General features: G+C 47.2%; 1 protein-coding gene and 1 long non-coding RNA gene across 3 annotated transcripts in view; one reads left to right on the top strand and one right to left on the bottom strand.

The window, feature by feature from the left end:
* Positions 1-21384, bottom strand: part of LOC135271795 (uncharacterized) — a 91119-nt gene that overhangs the window by 19482 nt on the left and 50253 nt on the right. Inside the window, exons 4-5 of one of the 2 annotated variants that reach the window (XR_010339919.1) lie at positions 17711-17904; positions 14071-17504 (exon numbers count right to left, since the gene is read on the bottom strand). Coding sequence is in view for 1 of the 2 variants with exons in the window: in XM_064369789.1 (XP_064225859.1) it covers positions 17423-17504 (82 nt within the window). In the remaining variant the exon portion in view is untranslated. Of the gene's footprint in view, positions 1-14070; positions 17505-17710; positions 17905-21384 lie in introns of those variants that run through there. The other variant, XM_064369789.1, reaches the window with a different exon arrangement.
* LOC135271796 (uncharacterized) lies at positions 5966-21099 on the top strand. The gene is made up of 4 exons (XR_010339923.1): positions 5966-6143; positions 15041-15115; positions 16411-17936; positions 20938-21099. It is a non-coding gene; the product is annotated as an uncharacterized LOC135271796 (long non-coding RNA).

The raw sequence follows: 21384 nt of genomic DNA, 5'->3' as shown, positions 1-21384 counted from the left end.
AATGCAATGGCATGTTCTCGGCTCACTGCAACCTCCACCTCCCAGGTTCAAGGGATTCTCCTGCCTCAGCCTCCCCAGTAGCTGGGATTATAGGCATGTGCCACCACGTGCCGCCAATTTTTTGTATTTTTGGTAGAGAAGGGATTTCACCATGTTGGCCAGGATGGTCTTGCTCTCTTGACCTTGTGATCCTCCCGACTCGGCTTTCCAAAGTGTTGGGATTACACGTGTGAGCCACTGTGCCCAGCCGAAAATACAAGATTTCTTTGTGAAAGTCCAGTCCACAGACCTACTTCACTTCACTGCCTTCCCCTGTTGGCAGAAAAATGTCTCTTTCCATGTGGACCCAATTTTCCTTTTTGGGAATTGTTCCTGACGTCTTGCAATTTTCTTTCTTTTTTTTTTTTTTTTGAGATGGAGTTTTGCTCTTTTTGCACAGGCTGGAGTGCAGTGTCACGATGTCTGCTCACTGCAGCCCCCGCCTCCCAGGTTCAAGAGAGTCTCCTGCCTCAGCCCCTGAGTAGCTGGAATTACAGGCATCCACCACAATGCCTGGCTAATTTTCTGTATTTTTAGTAGAGACAGGATTTCACCATGTTGGCCAGGTTGGTCTCAAACTTCTGACCTCAGGTGATCCACCCACCTTGGCCTCCCAGAGTGCTGGGATTACAGGTATGAGCCACTATGCCTAGCTGACTCTCTCAGTTTTCACAGCCTTGACAGATGTAAAGAGCAGAGATGACTCCATGCTGGGTCTACCCAGCCTTTCCTCCTGAACAGTTGCAGACCCTGCATTCCTGGTAGGAACACCCTAGCCTGGTGCCGTGCTGTCCTCAGTGCAGCCCACCTGGAGGAGCTTCCATCCATCCCACAACCACTGGCGATCTCACTTGGTAATGGCAAAATATTTATTTACAATCACAATTTTCATCCTGTCAAGCTCTGGATTTAACTTTGCCGGTGGTTTCCCTATGGCCTTAGAACCATGGCCTCCAGACCCTGAGTGCTCCTGCCTGCTGCCCTCTCCCATCCAGTCTGCTACACCTGCCTGCAGTCCCACTTACGGGGACATAGGCTCCTGGGTGTCTTGGCAGGGATTTTATGTGTGTTCTCCCAGCCCATTCACCCAGTGACCACCTTAGGTTTTTAAGGCTTTGTCTGGATAAGTTCTTAAACTCGTAGCAGTTATGTTATTTAAAAGTAGAAAAGCTAATAATGTGATTTTTCTAAAGTCAAGGAAATAATCCATTATTTATTAGATCATCTGTGAGATGACCCTCAACTTTTCTTTTCTTTTTTTTTTTGGAGATGGAGTCTCCCTGTTTGACTCAGGCTGGAGTGCAGTGCACAATCTCTGCTCATCAAAGCCTCCACCTCCCAGGTTCAAGCGATTTTCATGCCTCAGTCTCCTGAGTAGCTGGGACTACAGGCACCCGCCACCACACCCAGCTAATTTTTTTATTTTTAGTAGAGATGTGGTTTCACTATGTTGGCACGGTTGGTCTCAAACTCCTGACCTGATGATCCACCTGTCTCGGCCTCTGAATGTGCTAGGTGTTAGCTAGCATGCCCAGCCTATTTAACTTTTTGAGGGAATACCAAACTATGTTAAAAGTAGGCTGCACCATTTTATGTTCCACATACAGTATTTAAGGGTGGTGATTTCTCTCTGACCTTGCCAACACTTGTTATTTTACATTTCTTAAATCAGCCTTTCTAGTGTGTGTGAAGGAGTATGTCGTGATTTCAGTTTAGATGGCCACGATGATAATGGTATTGATCATCTTTTTATGTGCTTGTTTTCCATTTTTATGTTTTATTGGCAAAGTGTGTGTTCAACTGTTTCTCCATTTTGTAATTTGGTTGTTTTTGTTGTTGAGTTATCCAAATTATACATTGTGGTTAACAGACTGTTGTTAGATGTATAATGCACAAATATGCTCTTCTGTTCTGTGGGTTGTCTTTTCACTTTCTTTCTTTCTTTTTTTTTTTTTTTCAGAAGGAGCCTTGTTCTGTCACCCAGGCTGGAGTGCAGTGGCACAATCTTGGCTCACTGTAGCCTCCGCCTCCTGGGTTCAAATGACTCTCCTGCCTGAACTTCCCAACTAGCTGAGATTAGAAGCGCCCCCTACCATGGCCAGCTAATTTTTTGTATTTCTTTTTGAAATGGAGTCTTGCTCTGTTGCCCAGTGCTATAGCGCAATCTCGGCTCACTGCAGCCTTCACCTCTGGGGTTCAAGGGATTCTCCTGCCTTGGCCTTCAGGTGGGATTATAGGCATGCCCCAGGACGCCCAGCTAATTTTTGTGTTTTTAGTAGAGACAGGGTTTCTCCATGTTGGTCAGGCTGGTCTCGAACTCCTGACCTAGGTGATCCATCTGCCTCGGTCTCCCACAGTGCTGGGATTACAGGTGTGAGCCACTGCACCCTGCCACTCCCAGGCATTTTGTTTTCCTTTCCTTTTTTTTTTGAGATGGGATCTTGCTTTGTTGGCTAGGCTGGAGTGCAGTGGCCTGATATTGGCTCACTGCAACCTCTGCCTCCTGGGTTCAAGCAGTTCTCCTGCCTCAGCCTCCCAAGTAGCTGGGATTACAGGTGCATTCCAACATGCTCGGGTAATTTTTATATTTTTAGTAGAGATGGGGTTTTGGCATGTTGGCCAAGCTGGTCTCAAACTCCTGACCTCAAGTGATCCATCCACCTTGGCCTCCCAAAGTGCTGGGATTGCACCATGCCTGGCCTTTGTTTTCTGAGACAGGGTGCTGTCCTGTTGTCCAGGCTGGAGGGCAGTGGTGTGATCCTTGTCTTACTGCAACCTCCACATCCTGGGCTCAGGCAGTCCTCGCGTTTCGGCCCCTCTGAAGTACTGGAACTACAGGTGTGTGCCCCCATGCCCAGCTAATTTTTGTATTTCTAGTAGAGATGGGGTTCTGCTGCGTTGTTGTGGGTGGTGGTGAACTCCTGGACTCAAGTGATCCATTTGTCTCAGCCTCCCAGTGTGCCTGGATTACAGGCATTAGTTACCGTGCCTGGCCTATTTTTAACTTTTTAAGGAAGTATCAAACTATGTTAAAAATAGGCTGCACTATCATATATTCCACATATAGTATTTAAGGGTTGCAATTTCTCTCTGACCTTGCCGACACTTGTTATTTTACATTTCTTGGATCATAGCCTTTCTAGTGTGTGTGAAGGAGTATGTCAGTATGGTTTCAGTTTAGATGGCCATAATAATAATGGTATTGATCATCTTTTTATGTGCTTTCCATTTGCATGTCTTATTGGCAAAGTGCATGTTCAACTATTTCTCCATTTTGTATTTTGGTTGTTTTTGTTGTTGAGTTATCCAAATTATACATTGTGGTTAACAGACTGGTGTTAGATATGTAATGCACAAATATTTTCTTTCTTTCTGTGTGTTGTTTCTTCATTTTCCTTTCTTTTTTTTTTTTGAGATAGAGTCTTGCTTTGTTGCCCAGGCTGGAGTGCAGTAGTGCTATCTCGGCTCACTGCAACCTCTACCTCCTAGGTTGAAGCGATTCTCCTGCCTCAGCCTTCTGAGTAGTTGGGATTACAGGCATGCACCACAAGGCACAACTAATTTTGGTATTTTTGGTAAAGACGGGGTTTCTCGATGTTGGTCATGCTGGTCTTGAACTCCTGACCTCAGGTGATCCACCCGCCTTGGCCTCCCAAAGTGCTGGATTACAGGTGTGAGCCACTGCACCCTGCCACTACTAGGCATTTTGTTTTTCTTTCTTGCTTGTTTTTGAGATATCTTGGTCTTTCGGCCAGGCTGGAGTGCAGTGACCTGATATTGGCTCACTGCAACCTCTGCCTCCTGGGTTCAAGCAATTCTCCTGCCTCAGCCTCCAAAGTAGCTGGGATTACAGGTGCATGCCACCATGCCTGGATAATTTTTGTATTTTTAGTAGAGATTGGATTTTGCCATGATGGTCAAGCTGGTCTTGAACTTCTGACCTCAAGTTATCCATCTGCCTCGGCCTCCCAAAGTGCTGGGATTGCAGTCATTAGCCACCATACCTGGCCTTTCTTTTTGAGACAGGGTGTTGTGCTGTCACCCAGGCTGGAGTGCAGTGGTGCAATCTCGGCTTACTGCAACCTCCACATTGTGGGTGGAAGCAGTCCTCCCGCCTCAGCCTCCCAAGTAGCTGGGACTACAGGTGTGTGCCACCATACCTGGCTAAATCTTGTATTTTTAGTAGAGGCAGGGTTTTGCTATGTCGTCCTGGCTGGTCTTGATCTCCTGGACTCAGGTGATTCACCTGTCTCGGCCTCCCAATGTGTTGGGATTACAGGCATTACCTGCCGTGCCTGGCCTATTTTTAACTCTTTGAGGAGACACCAAACTGTGTTAAAAATAGACCGCACCATCTTATCTTCCACATAAAATATTTAAGGGTTGTAATTTCTCCCTAACCTTGCCTACACTTGTCCTTTTATGTTTCTTGGATCTTACTCTTTCTACTATGTGTGAGGAGTATGTCATTGTGGTTTCAAGTTAGATGGCCATGATGATAATGCTATTGATCATCTTTTTATGTGCTTGTTTTCCATTTGCATGTCTTATTGGTGAAGTGTGTGTTCAACTGTTTCTCCATTTTGTAATTGTTGCTTTTGTTGTTGAGTTCTCCAAATTACACATTGTGGTTAACAGACCGTTCCCTTCTGTGGGTTGTCTGTTTACTTTTTTTTTTTTAAGATGGAGTCTTGCTCTGTAGTCCTGACTGGAGAACAGTAGCACATTCTCGGCTCACTGCAACCTCTACCTCCTAGGCTGAAGTGATTCTCCTGCCTTAGCCTTCTGAGTAGTTGGGCTTACAGGCACGAACCACCACGCATAGCTAATTTTTGTATTTTTAGTAGAGACAGGGTTTCTCGATGTTGGTCAGGCTGATCTCGACCTCCTGACCTCAGGTGATTCACCCACCTGGGATTCCCAAAAACGCTGGGATTACAGGTGTGAGCCACTGCACTCTGCCACTCCTAGGCGTTTTTCTTTCTTTCTTTTTTTTGAGATGGGATCTTGCTCTGTTGGCCAGGCTGGAGTGTAGTGGCCTGATATAGGGTGACTGCAAGCTCTGCCTCCTGGGTTCAAGCAATTCTCCTGTCTCAGCCTCCCAAGTAGCTGGATTATGGGTGCGTTCCACCATGCCCGGGTAATTTTTGTATTTTTAGTAGAGACGGGATTTCAGCGTGTTGGCCAAGCTGGTCTGTAACTCCTGACCTCAAGTGATCTGTCCACCTCGGCCTTCCAAGGTGCTAGGATTGCAGGTGTTAGCCACCATGCCTGGCCTTTCTTTTTTGAGACAGGGTGCTGTGCTGTCGCCCAGGCTGGAGTACAGTGGTGCGATGTTGTCTTACTGCAACCTCCACATTTTGGGTTGAAGCAGTCCTCCCGCCTCAGCCTCCCAGGTAGCTGGGACTACAGGTGTGTGCCACCATGCCTGGCTAATTTTTGTATTTCTAGTAGAGATGGGGTTTTGCTATTTCATCCTGTCTGGTTTTGATCTCTTGGACTCAAGTGATCCACCTGTCTTGGCCTCCCAGTGTGCTGGGATTACAGGCATTACCTACTGTGCCTGTTCTATTTTTAACTTTTTGAGGAAATACCAAAGTATATTAAAAATAGGCTGTATCATCTTATATTCCATATAAAGTATTTAAGGGTTGTAATTTCTCTCCGACCTTGCCAACACTTGTCCTTTTATATTTCTGGATCTTACCCTTTCTAGTGTGTGCGAAGGAGTATGTCACTGTGGTTTCAGTTTAGACGGCCATAATGATAGTGGTATTGATCATCTTTTTATGTGCTTGTTTTCCATTTGCATGTCTTCTTGAAGGAGTGTGTGTTCAACTGTTTCTCCATTTTGTAATTTGATTACTTTTGTTGTTTCATCCAAACTATACATTGTGGTTAACAGACTGGTGTTAGATATGTAATACAGAAATATTTTCTTCCCTTCTGTTGGTTGTCTTTTTACTTTCTTTTTTTTCTTTTAGATGGAGTCTTGCTCTTGCCCAGGCTGGAGTGCGATAGCGCTATCTCGGCTCACTGCAACCTCCACCTCCCGGGTTCAAGCGATTCTCCTGCCTCAGCCTCCTGAGTAGCTGCGATTACAGGTGTGCACCACCACGCCTGGCTAATTTTTGTATTTTTAGTAGAGACGGTCTTGAACTCCTGACCTCAGGTGATCCACCCGCCTCGGCCTCCCAAAGTGCTGGATTACAGGTGTGAGCCACTGCACCCTGCCACTCCCAGGCATTTTGTTTTTCTTTCTTGCTTGCTTTTGAGATGGGATCTTGCTCTGTTGGCCACGCTGGAGTGCAGTGGCCTGATACTGGCTCACTGCAACCTCTGCCTCCTGGATTCAAGCAATTCTCCTGCCTCAGCCTCCAAAGTAGCTGGGATTACAGGTGCATGCCACCATGCCTGGATAATTTTTATATTTTTAGTAGAGATTGGATTTTGCCATGATGGTCAAGCTGGTCTTGAACTTCTGACCTCAAGTTATCCATCTGCCTCAGCCTCCCAAAGTGCTGGGATTGCAGTCATTAGCCACCATACCTGGCCTTTCTTTTTGAGACAGGGTGTTGTGCTGTCACCCAGGCTGGAGTGCAGTGGTGTGATGTCAGCTTACTACAGCCTCCACATTCTGGGCAGACGCAATCCTCCCGCCTCAGCCTCCCAAGTAGCTGGGACTACAGGTGTGTGCCACCATGCCTGGCTACTTTTTGCATTTCTAGTAGAGATGGGGTTTTGCTGTCATCCTGGCTGGTCTTGAACTGGACTCAAGTGATCCATGTGTTTTGGCCTCCCAGTGTGCTGGGAATAGGGGCATTAGCTACCATGCCCAGGCTTTTCTTAATTTTTGAGGAGATACCAAACTATGTTAAAAATAAGCTGTATCATCTTATATTCCACATAAAGTATTTAGGGGTTGTAATTTCTCTCCGACCTTGCCAACACTTGTCCTTTTATATTTCTTGGATCTTAGCCTTTCTAGTGTGTGTGAAGGAGTGTGTTATTGTGGTTTCAGTTTAGACGGCCGTAATGATAATGGTATTGATCATCTTTTTATGTGCCTGTTTTCCATTTGCATGTCTTACTAAAGGAGTGTGTGTTCAATTGTTTCTCCATTTTGTAATTTTGGTTGAGTTATCTAAATTATACATTGTGGTTAACAGACTGTTGTTACATATATAATGTACATAATATTTTCTTTATTTCTGCGTGTCTTTTCTTTCTTTTTTTTTTGAGATGAGGTCTTACTCTTTCACCCAAGCTGGAGCGCAGTTGCGCAATCTCTGCTCACTGCCACCTTCACCTCCCAGGTTCAAGCAATTATCCTGCCTAAGCATCCTGAATAGCTGGGATTACAAGCGTGTATCACCACGCCCGGCTAACTTTTGTATTTTTAGTAGAGACGGGGTTTCAACATGTTGGCCAGGCTGGTCTTGAACTCCTGACCTCAGGTGATCCACCTGCCTCAGTCTTCCAAAGTGCTGGGATTATAGGCACGAGCCACTGTGCCCTGCCACTCCCAGGCATTTTGTTTTTCTTTCCTTTTGTTTTTCTTTTTTGAGATAAGATCTTGCTCTGTCAGCCATGCTGGAGTGCAGTGGCTTCGTATTGGCTCACTGCAACCTCTGCCTGCTGGGTTCAAGCAGTTCTCCTGTCTCAGCCTCCCAAGTAGCTGGGATTACAGGTGTGTTCCACCACGATTGGGCAGTATTTGTATTTTTAGTGGAGACAGGATATTGCCATGTTGGCCAAGCTGGTCTTGAACTCCTGACCTCAGATGATCCATCTGCCTCGGCCTCCCAAAGTTCTGGGATTGCAGTCGTTAGCTACTATGCCTGGCCTTTCTTTTTTGAGACAGGGTGTTGTGCTGTCGCCCAGGCTGCAGTGCAGTGGTGCAATCTCGGCTTACTGCAGCGTCCACTTTCTGGGTTCAAGCAATCCTCCCGCCTCAGCCTTCCCAGTAGCTGGGACTACAGGTGTGTGCCACCATGCCTGGCTAATTTTTGTATTTCTAGTAGAGAGAGGGTTTTGCTATGTCGTCCTGGCTAGTCTTGAATTTCTGGACTCAAGTGATCCACCTGTCTCGGTCTCCCAGTGTGCTGGGATTACAGGCATTACCTACTGTGCCTGGCCTATATTTAACTTTCTAAGGAGATACCAAACTATGTTAAAAATAGGCTGTACCATCTTATATTCCACATAAAGTATTTAAGGGTTATAATTTCTCTCCGACCTTGCCAACACTTGTTGTTTTACATTCCTTGGATCTTATCCTTTCTAGTGTGTGTGAAGGAGTATGTCATTGTGGTTTCAGTTGAAATTGCCATAATGATAATGGGTAGGGTTGTGGTTGGGGTTAGGGTCAGGGTCAGGGTTTAGGGTTAGGGTTAGGGTTTGGGTTAGGGTTTAGGGTTCAGGGTTTGGGTTAGGGTTAGGGGTAGGAGTTAAGGGTTAGGGTTAGGGATAGAGGGTTAGAGGGTTCGGGCTAGGGGTTAGGGGTTAGGGGTTAATTGTTTGGGTTTGGGTTGGGGTTAGGGTTTAAGGTTAGGGGTAGGGTTTAGGATTGGGGTTAGGGTTTGGGGTTAGTGTTATGGCTTAGGTTTAGAGGGTTAGGGTTAGGGTTTATGGTTTGGGTTAGGGTTTAGGGTTAGGTTTTGGTTTAGAGTTTGTGGTTAGGGTCATGGTCACGGGGTTAGGGTTTAGGGTTAGGTTAGAGTTAGGGTTAGGGTTAGGATTGGGTTTAGGGGTTAGGGGTTATATTTAGGTTTTAAGGTTAGGGTTAGGGGTTAGGTATGGGGTTAGGGGTTGGGGGTTATGGTTTAGGGGTTAATGTTAGTTTTGGGGTTGTGGTTAGTGTTTAGGGTTAAGGTTGGGGTTGGGTTGGGGTTGAGGTCAGGTCAGTGTTAAGGGTTAGGGTTAGGTGTTAGTGGTTAGCAGTTAGGGTTGGGGTCGGGGTCGGGTTTAGGCTTTAGGGTTTATAAGCTCTAGGAAGCCCCAGAAGAACCTCGGATGCAGCTTGCTTCTATAATTTTAGGGAGATAGGATATATCAATCAAATGTATTTAAGATATATATTGGTTCGGTCTAGAAAGGCGCAACAACCCAGTGGGTTAGGGTGAAGAGAGGCTTTCAGGTTATTGGTAGATTTAAAATTTTTCTGATTGGTAATTGGTTGAAAGAGTTATCAGTAGAAAGGAGCATCTGGGTTATGATAAGGGGTTATGGAGACTAAAGTTTTATGCAGATGAAGCATCCAGGTAGCAGACTTCAGAGAGAATAGATTGTAAATGTGTTTTTACCAGATTGAAGGTCTCTATTGATATTAAATGCTGATTGGCTTTTCCTGAATTCCAAAAGGGAAGAAGGCATAATGAGCCATGTCTGACCACCTCTTTCCCATCATGGCCTGAACCAGTCTTCCAGGTTAACTGGTGTCCCCTGGTGGAGAGAAGGGAGTCTATACAGATAACTGGGGGAAGGGCCTTTGAATTTTATTTTTGGTTTGCAAGTGCTATTCTCGTCACTTCATGCCTCAAGATGTATCACCGTTAATGTTAACTTTGATTACCTGGCTGAGATAGTATTTTCAGGTTTCTCACTGTGAAGTTACTTTTTTCCCATGTCTATATTATATGTATGCTTTTGGAGGAAGTTACCACGCAGAGCCCACACCTAAGGAGTGGGGAGTTAGCCATATGTCCTTAATGACTGAATGTCTGTATCAGGTATTTGGAATTCTTCTGTATAAGAAAATTCTGTTCAGCCCATCTGTGTATCTGTTTTATCATTTGCATATACTGGTATGGACACTCAAGATAGTTATTTTTTAAAAAAATTATTATTTTTTTAAGACAGGGTTTCACCATGTTGGTCAGGCTGGTCTTGAACTCCTGACCTCAGGTGATCAGCCTGCCTTGGCCTCCAAAGTGCTTGGATTACAGGCATGAGCCACCACGCCCGGCCCAAGATAGTTACTTTAATCTTGTGGTTGTTAACCATTTTACAGCATTTTGTTTTTCTTTGTTTATACTCATGGCCACTGGGAGCTCTTTCCACTGGCTCCTTTGACATAATTTAATGTTTTTTTTAAATTTCTTATTGTTAATTCAAAAGGATCCTGGCTCAGTTATTTTCTGTTCTAGGGTTAGTTTCAGCCATTTCTTCAAAGAGCCCTGATTTTCTTTGTTAGAGAATGGTATTAAAAACATATCCAGCCACTAAATGTGGTCATCGCATCATGACCCTCGCAGCTGACAGTGCAAAGAAATATATGTGTGTATTCTAACTTATATGTACCCACTTAATTATAAAGGTTTCTACGTGGAACCATCTGTGTATATATTAAGCTAGATGTGAGTTTATACTTAATGTCTCTAATCAACAGACTCATCCATTATCACAGAGCTCATTTTAGGCTTCCCCCATTTTATATCTGTAACATCTACTCAACAGTGAGGAACCTGGCTCCCACTATCTGCCATTTATTGCATCCCCTGTTCCATTGGGAACAAGGAATTCACTCTTGATCCAGATTCTTGGTTGCGACTTAATAAGAAATATATTTGGTCTCTGTCTCCAGTTCCTGGCACAGAGCTCCTAAAACTTGTATAATTTCCTGAACAATAGTAGTACTAGGTGCATCTTATGTTCTAATATTTGGTCTCTGGCCCTGGTTCCTGATGCAGCGCTCCTAAATCCCTTGGAATCTCCTGGGTAATTGGAATGTCTTCTGTTCTAGTAAGGACCCTAATAAGGTTCTAATAAATTGTTACCATGGAATCAGCCAACCATTTCCATGAGGCTCTAGAACCACAGGGCCTATCTGCTATGACAGCAGGTGTCACCAACACAATGAGCACTCAGTCACAAGTACCATTGCTTAGAACCAGGAGAGCTCTCCTCCTGCACTTGGCTTCCCAAAGTGCTGGGATTACAGGCATGAGCCATTGCATCTGCCTGATCCCCAAAAAATGGGTTTATGCCTGGGAGAGGGTGCCCCCAGATGGATGACATTTGCAATTTTTTCATATAATGTGTGGACCTCTTCATAAACACCCTTAGAACGTGCAGGCTCATCCATCTGTCCACATACAGGCAATCATGTCAGTTCCCTTTTTTATACAAAGCAATTTTGTTTCTGTTATTTTGCAATCTCTAGTCCTTTCAGCATAATGAACACAAGAAATGGTGGCATACCTGAGCCATCTCTATGTTTCTTATTTAATTAATTAATTTATTTTTTGAGAGTCTCACTCTGTCACCCAGGCTGTAGTGCAGTGGTGCGATCTCGGCTCACTGCAACCTCCACCTTCTGGGTTCAAGTGATTCTCCTGCCTCAGCCTCCCATGTAGCTGGGACTACAGGCATGCACAACCATGCTCAGCTCATTTTTTTGTATTTTTATTAGAGATGAGGTTTCACCATGTTGGCCAGGCTGGTCTTGAATTGCTGACCTCAGGTAATCTGCCCACCTTGGCCTCCCAAAATGCTGAGATTACAGACATGAGCCACCACGCTCAGCTTTATCGATTGATTTATTGATTGAGATAGGGTCTCACTCTGTCACCCAGGCTGGAGTGCAGTGGCGTGATCTCAGCTTACTACGTCCTCGAACTCCTGGACTCAAATGATCTCCCAGCCTCCTGAGTAGCTGGGACTACAGGCATGGGCCACCACATCTGGCTAATATTTAATTTTTTTGTAGAGACAGGAGTCTTGCTGTGTTGCCCAGGTCTTGAACACCTGGCCTGAAGTGATTCTCCTGTACTCTGCACTTGACTTCCCAAACTTCCCAAAGTGCTGGGATTACAGGCATGAGCCACTGCACCTGACCTAATCTGTGTGCTTTTTTTTTTTTTCTTTTGAGACGGTGTCTTGCTCTTGCCACTTAAGGTAGAGTGCAGTGGTGCCATCTCTGTTCACTGCAACCCCTGACTGCTGGGTTCAGGCAGTTCTGCCTCAGCCTCCCCAGTAGCTGGAATTATAGGCACCCACCACCATTCCTGGCTAATTTTTGTATTTTTAGTAGAGATGGGATTTCACCGTGTTGTCCAGGCTAGTCTTGAACTCTTGACCTCAGGCGATCCACCAGCCTCGGCCTCTCAAAGTGTTGGGATTACAGGCGTGAGCCATTGTGTCCAGCCCCTGATCTCTCTTTTATGGACTGGTCTCTTCCCCAGATGGGTGACTGGGAGAGGGTGCCCCCAGGTGGACAACATTTGAAATTGTTCCATATAATGGCTTGATAACCTTATTTGAAAAGCCACCATCCTCTTCCCGGATCTTGTCTGTGGAATGGCAGCTCATTGGTAGGAGCGTGGAGGTGGGAGATCGCCACCATCAAGGTCACCACTTGGGGTGCATTGTTTCCCATGAACTGGAAAGCTTTGTCCTCACGCCTTGCACATGCAGAACTTGGTAGACAGGAAGCTGCTGCCACACATCTTGAGACACTGAAACCCAAAGCCCGAGTTTTTTGCTCTTCTGGCTGGGTGACTTGGGCTTTGGTTTCCCTAGGCCTGGGTGTCCTTTGACCGTCTGGTCACCTTCCTCTGCCTGGAAGAAGTTGAGCTTGGTGCAGTGGACTCAGTCCCTCTGGACACTGTGAATGCTGAGTCTGGCAGGAGGGGTGTGGGAGGGATGGGGGTGTGGGGGCCACCTTGGCCCATAATGGCAAGCCAGCATCAGCACTGGGGGCAGATAGGGGCTGCAGGCACTGGACTGGCATGTGCAGATCACATTATCTGCGTGTCCTTGGAAACAGACATTGTGCTGCTGTTTCTGTTAGCCGTTTAGCAACCACTCACTGAGCACACACTTTATGCCATCCTGGGCGTACAGCAGGAAACATGCTAACGCAGTGGTCCGCAGGCTTTTTGGCACCAGGGACTGGTTTTGTGGAAGACAGCTTTTCTATGGACCGGGGTGGGGTGTGTGGTTTTGGGATGATGTAAACATATTACATTTATTGTACATTTATTATTATTACACTGTAATATGTAATGAAATAATGATTTCACATTGTCTTCCTGCAACTGGATGGTCCCATCTGGGGGTCATGGGAGACAGTGACAGATTATCAGACATTAGATACTCATACGGAGCATGCAGCCTAGATCCCTTACATGCTCAGCTCATAATAGGGTTCATGCTCCTTTGAGAATCTAATGCCACTGCTGATCTGACAGGAGGTGGAGCTCAAACGGTGATGCGGGTGATGGGGAGTGGTTATAAACACAGATGACACAATGCTTGCCTGTCCTCCGCTCATCTCCTGCTGTATGGTCCAATTCCTGAGAGGCTGCAGACTGGTACCAGTCTGTGAGCTGGGGACTGGAGACTCCTGCTCCAACAGACCAGGTCCTTGTCCTCATGCAGAAAGTCCAAGATAAGCATGGCAACATTTTGGTCAAGCTATAAAATCGCATCATTGCAAGCTAGGCGCAGTGGCTCATTCCTGTAATCACAGCACTTTGGGAGGCAGAGGTGGGCGGATCATGAGGTCAGGAGTTCGAGATCAGCCTGGCCAACATGGTGAAACCCCGTCTCTCCTAGAATACAAGTTTTAGCCAGGTGTGGTAGTGTGCGCCTGTAATTCCAGCTACTCAGGAGGCCGAAGCAGGAAAATAACTTGAACCTGGGAGGTGGAGGTTGCAGTAAACCAAGATCATGTCACTGCACTCCAGCCTGGGAGAGCAAGATTCCATCTCAGAAAAAAAAAAAAAGAAAGGAAAAAAGAAAATAGCATCACTGCAAGCATCATTGCACGATGAGACTCCCCAGACTCAAGTTACCTGGGCTTGCCCTTCCACCCCATCCTTTTGTCACCCCACGGACTAAGACACCCTCCCCCTTGTTGTACTGAAGAACCTGGGCAAACTGCGTACCTGAAAAACACTCAACCTAGTGGTAAAAAGCCTAGTCTATGGCATTGGACTGCCCAGGTCCAAATCCCAGCCCCACCACTGACTAGCTGGTTGATTCTGACAAGGAGATCATCTCAGCCTCCGTGTTTCCATCTGCAAAATGAGCATATCAATCATCACAGCAGCTGATTGTGAGAATGGATTTAATTGATCTGAGCTGAGCCATGAGAGCTTTGATTTTCAGAAAATCTTTCAGGAGATTCTAACTATGTGTTAAGGATCAAGAACCACTAATCTAATTACACTTGTCACAGTGAAATATTTATTATTGATTATAATTATTATAGTTACATAGTAAATATATAACATGTATTCTAATAAGTATTTACTATTATTTGAGATGGAATCTTGCTCTGTCATCCAGGCTGGAATGCAGTGAGTGGTGCAGTCTCAGTTCACTGCAACCTCCCAGGTTCAAGCAATTCTCCTGCCTTAGCCTCTCCAGTAGCTGTGATTACAGGCACCCACCACTACACCTGGCTAATTTTCATACTTTTTGGTAGAGATGAGATTTTGCCACGTTGGCCAGGCTGGTCTGAAACTCCTGACCTCAAGTGATCCACCCAGGGAAAACCACCTCGGCTTCCCAATGTGCTGGGATTACAGGCGTGAGACACCACGCCCGGCCACAGTGAAATTAATAACACCCTCTTCACTCTCTGGGAAGACTGGGATTAGATGATAATTTATATCAGAAGGTCACTAACTGTTTCATAAGTGACCAGATTGTGCATATTTTAGGCTAGTCAGCCACATAGTTTCTGTCACAACTGCTCAAAATATGAAATATAGAAATGAATGGATTTGGGTGTGTTCCAACAAAACTTTATTGATAAAAGTAGGTAGTAGGCAGGATTTGGTCTCTGGGCCGTGGTTTGCCTTCCCCTGGATTATTAGCCATGGGACTTGGAAAGAACAAGACCCCTGCAGGGTCACACACAAGCCAGCGAGTAGCAGGACGGTTTGTTCAGTGGGAGAGATTTCCTGCTGCAGCTTCTGCCTCCAGCCTCTCTGATGCAGAGGCTGGCCAGGTCAGGGGTCTCCTATAACTGGCCTCTTGTGTCCCACAGCTGCCAAGAAGTATGCATCGTGATACACAGTGCCACCTTCACCTTGTTCCAGGAAAGCCCTCCCTGCTTCCACAGGTACAGAATGACACCCATGGAAACCATCCTCATGTTTTTAGGGAGAAGCTGCATGGTGCTCCTGCCACCTTCCACCTGAGGGGTGTTGTAGGTTTCCAGCATGGGATGGGAGGGGGGGGTTAGGTTGGGCTGGGGCTCTGCCAGGAAGGTTCCCAGAATGCTCCTGTACCTCCTGCAGGTGGGGACCAGGGCATCTGAGTGTCCCCCATCAGGGAGAGACACCACTCTGCTCCCAGGCTGGCCAAGACATTGCCAAGGTGGGGCTGGCTGAGGAGCCGCATGGTTCATTCAGCCTTGTCAGCTTTGCTTACTTCTGTGCCACCTTTATCAGTCCCAGAACATTATTACCTGTAGCCCCCAACTCTATGGCTTAGTCTTTGTGGCCAAAAATCTCAGCCAGCCGTGTAACTCCATAAGAAGGGAGAGAATATGTCCTGGGCAGTATTTGTATTGGTTGTCATTCACTCACGTCATTGATGGAGCATTTGCTATGGGCTATGCTCTGTTCTCGGTACTGGGGATCAGGTGAAAGAAACAGACAAGGGCCCTGCTCTCTTGCGGTGACTGCTGCTAGAGGTGAGGCCCAAACAGGAAGCCAGGGCAGGGGGACAGAGCACGATGGCATGCCTAGTGAGGGAAGGCTTGGCATTCAAGCCGAGATCATAAGGAAAGAGAGTGAGCCGTGCAGGTGTTTGGGAGATGTTTTTTTTTTTTTTGGATACAGAGTCTTGCTCTGTTGCCCAGGCTGGGGTGCAATGGTACGATCTTGGCTCACTGCAACTTCCACCTCCTGAGTTCCAGCGATTTTCCTGCCTCAGCCTCCCGAGTAGCTGGGATTACAGGTGTGCACCACCACAACCAGCTAATTTTTGTATTTTTATTAGAGATGAGGTTTCACTATGTTGGCCATGCTGGTCTCCAACTCCCGACCTCAAGTGATCATCCACCTGCCTCAGCCCCCAAAGGACTGGGATTACAGGCATGAGCCACTGTGCCTGGCCTGGGAGAAGAGCCTTCTAGGCAGTGGGAATGGCATATGCAAAGGTCCTGGGTCAGGAGTGTTCCTGGACTTGGGTTTTCTAACCTTAGCATGGTTGATATTTTGGGCTGAAACTTCATTGTTGGGTTCTGTCCTGTGCATCGTGGGATGTTTAGCAGACCCCATCTCTACCCACTAGATGCCAGCAGCACCCCCTACCAGTTGTGACGTCCAAAAATATCTCTAGATCTTGCCAAATGACTCTTGGGGAATGCAGTCACTCCCAGTTGAGAACCACTGACTTATTGTGTTCCAGAAACAGCAAGAAGGTCAGCGTGGCCAAGAAAGAGCAGCTGAGGCACAGAGTGGAAGGAGCCGGGACGTCGGTCATGATCATCAGTGCTTAGGCTTTGACCCTGAGTGAAATGGGAGTGCTGATGGGTTTAGCTGGGAAGTGTTAAGAGCTGACTTGGGTTTTTTGTTTGTTTGTTTTTTGAGATGGAGTCTCGCTCTGTTCCAGGCTGAAGTGAAGTGGCGTGATCCTCACTGTAACCTCCACCTCCTGGTTCAAGCAGTTCTCCTGCCTCAGTCTCCCAAGTAACTGGGAATATAGGCATGTGCCACCACACCAGCTAATTTTTGTATTTTTAGTAGAGGTGAAGTTTCTCCATATTGGTCAGGCTGGTCTAGGACTCAAAACTTCAGGTGATCCGCCCACCACGGCCTCCCAAAGTACTGGGATTACAGGCGTGAGTCACTGCTGACATGGGTTTTAACAAATCCCTCTGGTCACAGGGTGGAGGATGGGCTGTGGGACATGGACAGGAGTGGGGCAGGACCAAGAGCAGGGACAGGGAGGGGAGGAAAGAGCCTATTTATTGAAGAGCCAAGGTAGGAGGCCAGGCTGGCGAAACCCTCAGGCTACTGCCAACTCTGTGGGTGGACATGCCTACATGTGTATTCATGGTGTGCGTGTGTGCACACATGCATGCATGTGAGCATGGATTGCTTGGGTATGCACATGCACTTGTGTGTGGATGTGTGCCCACATTGTGTTGCTGTGCACAGTAGCATGCTTGTATGAGTGTGCAAATGTGCATGCATGTGTGCACGCCTTGTGTGTATGCGTGTGCACATGCACAGATATGCACAGGATGGTTGTTCAAATAGCCAGATAAGGACTGGGAAAAGAGCAGCTCCACAGGTGCTCTTAGACTCCCAGAGTAGGAAAGCTCGGCTCCATGTGGGGCTCACCCTTCTTCAAAGATGCGGGCTAGGCCCTAACCAAGGTCCTATCTCCTTTCTTGCATTGAAAGAATAAACCTCACCATGCCCCAGGGCTGTTTCCTGGCTGTAGTTGGTCCAGTGGTGACACGGAAGTCCTCCCTGCTGTCCGTCCTCTTTGGGGAGCTGTCAAAGGTGGAGGGGTTTGTGAGCATGAAGGTGATGCCACCCCCTGCCTGTCTGCTAGGATATCCCCATCATCCTGAAAGTCCCCCTTCCTCAATGCCTTTCCACCCCTCCCCATCCCAGCCAAGTTCACTTTCATTCATTCTCTCCACCACCCACCCACCACCGAGAGCTGAGCTCCCACTGCTCCTCAAAACCTGTCATACCTCTGTCCCCATCATTCTTCTGTGACCAAAGTAAGTTGTGTTATAATTTTCGGTGGCCTACATGTTCCAGGAGGCCTCGTGGATGCCGAACACCTCTGTGGTGGAGAATGTGTGCCTTGGGCAGGAGCTGGACCCAGCCTGGCTGGAGAGAGTCCTAGAGGCCTGTGCCCTATGGCCAGATGTGGACAGCATCCCTGCGGGAGTCCACAGTTCATTTGAGGAGCAGGTGAGTCTCGGGGTCTTTTGGGTCAGGGAGGCATTGCGGTTGGGGGTCACTTGGGTCCCTGACTCATCATGGGCAGTATGATGGAGAAATGCAGGAAGTGGTCAGGGAAGTGGGGGAGAAGAAGGGCTCAGCTCAGTGTCAGACACATACTAGGTGCTCAGTAAATAATATCATTAATAAATAGAAATGGACACAGAGAGGCAAGGAGTTGTGGTAGGGGTTGGCAGTGAGGGGCTCTCTGACAACTGAGAGTGAGAAGGCTAGACTATCTTACTCTGCCCTGCCTTGCTGGGTGACATTGGTCTAATTGCTTCCCCTCTCTGGGCCTCACCAAAGGGTCTGGACAGAGATGTCCAAGACACAGGATATATGCATCTGGAGCTATGGATTGGGCAGGAGCTGGCAAACTGACCCCCAGGCCAAATCCAGCCCTCCACTTGTGTGGGTTTTTTTTTGTTTGTTTTTTTTGAGATGGAGTCTCATTCTGTCGCACTGGCTGGAGTGCAGTGATGCAGTCTTGGCTCACTGTAACCTCCCCCTCCCACATTTAAGAAATTCTCCCACCTCAGCCTCCTGAGTAGCTGGTATTATAGGCACGTGCCACCATGCCTAATTTTTGTATTTTTAGTAGAGACAGTATTTCACCATGTTGGCTAGGCTGGTCTCGAACTCCTGACCTTAGGTGATCTCCCCATTCCCCTCAGAGTCAAAGCCCAAGTCGTGACGATCCCTGGCGATGTCCCTGTCACCTTGGTCTGGTATCCATCATCCCCATCTCCCATCGTCATCTCCTGGTTTCACTCCAGCCTCCAGAGTCTCTGTGATCCCTGATCCCCCGCAGCACACTCTGTCCCCAGGGCCTTTGCACCTGCTGTTCCCAGTGTTGGAAATCTCTCCCCAGGAGTCCCCAGGGCTCATCCCTCACTTCTGTCACATTCACAGAGAAGCCTTCCCTAATTACCTTATCCACCACCAGCACCGCAACCCTGCTCATGCTAGTGCGCCTTACACCGACACCTGCTTTTCCTTTCCTTTTCCTTTCCCTTTCCCCCTCCCCTCCCCTCCCCCTTCCCTTTTTCTCCTTTCCTTTTTTTTCTTGAGACAGTGTTACTCTGTTCCCCAGGCTGGAGTGCAGTTGCGCAGTCTAGGCTCACTGCAACCTCCACCTCCCAAATTCCCACCTCCCAAGTTCAAGCAATCCTCCCACCTCAGCCTCCTGAGTAGCTAGGATTACAGGCAGGTAATGGTGGCACCCATGCCTGGCTCATTTTTTTGTGTCTGTACTTTTAGTAAAAATGGGATTTCACCATGTTGACCAGGCTGATCTCAAACTTCTAACCTCAAGTGATCCACTCATCTTGGCCTCCCAAAGTGCTGAGATTCAGGCGTGAGTCACCGTACCTGGCTGCACCTGCTTTAGTATTTGTTCTTCATAGCACTTTCGACCTGATGTGCTGTTTGTGTTACTGGTTTGTTTATGGATCATCTGTCTCTCTCCCCCTCATTATAATGACAGATTCATTCAGAGAGCAGAAACTTTGTTTTGTTCATTGTTGTTTCCCCAAAGCCTAGAACCCTGCTGGGTATATGATAACCAGGCAGTAGTTATTAGTGGAATGAATGAATGTAAGAATGAATGAATGGCCGGGTGCGGTGGCTTATTCAAGGGATCTAGGCTGCATGCTGCTGCGTTTTTTTGAAATGCAGTCTCACTCTGTTTCCAGGCTGGAGTACAGTGGTGTGATCTTGGCTCACTGCAACCTCCACTTTTCAGGTTCAAGCAATTCTCCTGCCTCAGCCTCCTGAGTAGCTGGGATTACAGACACATACCACCACGCTTGGCTAATTTTTGTATTTTTTTAGTAGAGACGGGGTTTCACCATGTTGGCCAGACTGGTCTCAAACTCCTGACCTCGTGACCCACCTGCTTTGGCCTCCCAAAGTGCTGGGATTACAGGCATGAGCCACTACACCCTGCAGCTACATGCTTCTTATGAAAATCTAATGCCTGATGATCTACTGCAGTCTCCCATTACCCCCAGAGGGACTGTCTGGTTTCAGCAAAACTAGTTCAGGCTCTCACTGATTCTACATTATGGTGAGTTGTCTAGGCACAATGGCTTATGCCTATCATCCCAGCTCTTTGGGAGGGTGAGATGGGCAGATAACCTGAGGTCAGGAGTTCGAGACCAGCTTGGCCAACATGATGAAACCCCATCTCTACTACAAATCCAAAAATTCAGCCAGATGTGGTGGCAGGCACCTGTAATCCCAGCTACTCGGGACGCTGAGGCAGGAGAATTGCTTGAACCCAACAGGCAGAGGTTGCATTGAGCCAAGATCATGCCATTCCACTCCAGCCTGGATGACAAGCACAAGCCTGTCTCAATATGTGGTAATAATAATAGAAGTAAAGTGCACAATAAATGTAATGTGCTTGAATCATTGTGAAACCAACCCCCTGCCCCCAGGTCCATGGAGAAGTTGTCTTCTACAAAACCAATCCCTGGTGCCAAAAAGGTTGGGGACCACTGCTCTACAGGTCTCAAAATATCACCTGTGCCCCTCAAATAGGTACAACTATTACACATCAATAAAAACTAAAATCAATTAAAATTTAAAATTTAAAGTAGGACTGAAAAGTTACCACTGGATCACAGAATAAAGGAAAGGTGTCCTTATTAAAGGTGGTCTCAGTGGAGAAAGGGAACAGAAGTTGGACTCAAATGGATACAGAGAATGAGTAGGAGACAGAGTAGTTTGGGAAGCACAGGTAACTCCTCCAGGCAGCGTGCTGGGAAGGGGAGAAGCGAGGCTGGTAAGGATGCAGGGGATGCTGGCTTCGGAGTGAGTGCCTTTGAAGCTGAGCATGTCTCGGGACAGACATGGGGAGCTACACCTCACCCTGATGGGCAGATGTGCCCCAACCTGCTCCTGCCTAGGCTCTCCAGTTTCACCCTGTAGATGTAGACTCAGGACACTGTTCCTTTTGTGGCCACAGGGCATGAATCTCTAGGGAGCCAGAAGCAGCAGCTGAGCCTCACCCGGGCCGTATACAGAAAGGCAGCTGTGTACCTGCTGGATGACTCCCTGGTGGCTCTGAACGTTCATGTCGGCCAGCACGTCTTCAACCAGGTCACCAGACCTGGTGGGCTACTCCAGGGAACAGTAAGTTTGGGAACATGTGTCAGAGGGCACAGGGCAAAGGCAGAGGATGCCCTTAGCATCCAGTCCTAATCGAAGTTTCTCTCACCGCCCCCTTCCACTTGAGTCCAATTTTCCTCTTTGTATTGGTCAGCTTTTGCTGTGATGATGATACATAACAACCCCTCAGATTCCATTAGCTTACAGCAGCATCTGTTTCTTGCTTATGCATCTGTGGTTTAACTACTACAGCTCAGCCTTGGATGATTGGCCTGGGTCAGATGGACTCCTTGTCTTCTTGAGG

Source organism: Aotus nancymaae, unplaced genomic scaffold (genome assembly GCF_030222135.1).
Source record: "Aotus nancymaae isolate 86718 unplaced genomic scaffold, 86718_ANA_hifiasm-v0.15.2.pri h1tg000090l, whole genome shotgun sequence".
In the NCBI taxonomy this organism is placed as follows: domain Eukaryota; kingdom Metazoa; phylum Chordata; class Mammalia; order Primates; family Aotidae; genus Aotus; species Aotus nancymaae.
This window is presented reverse-complemented; position numbering and strand designations above follow the sequence as displayed.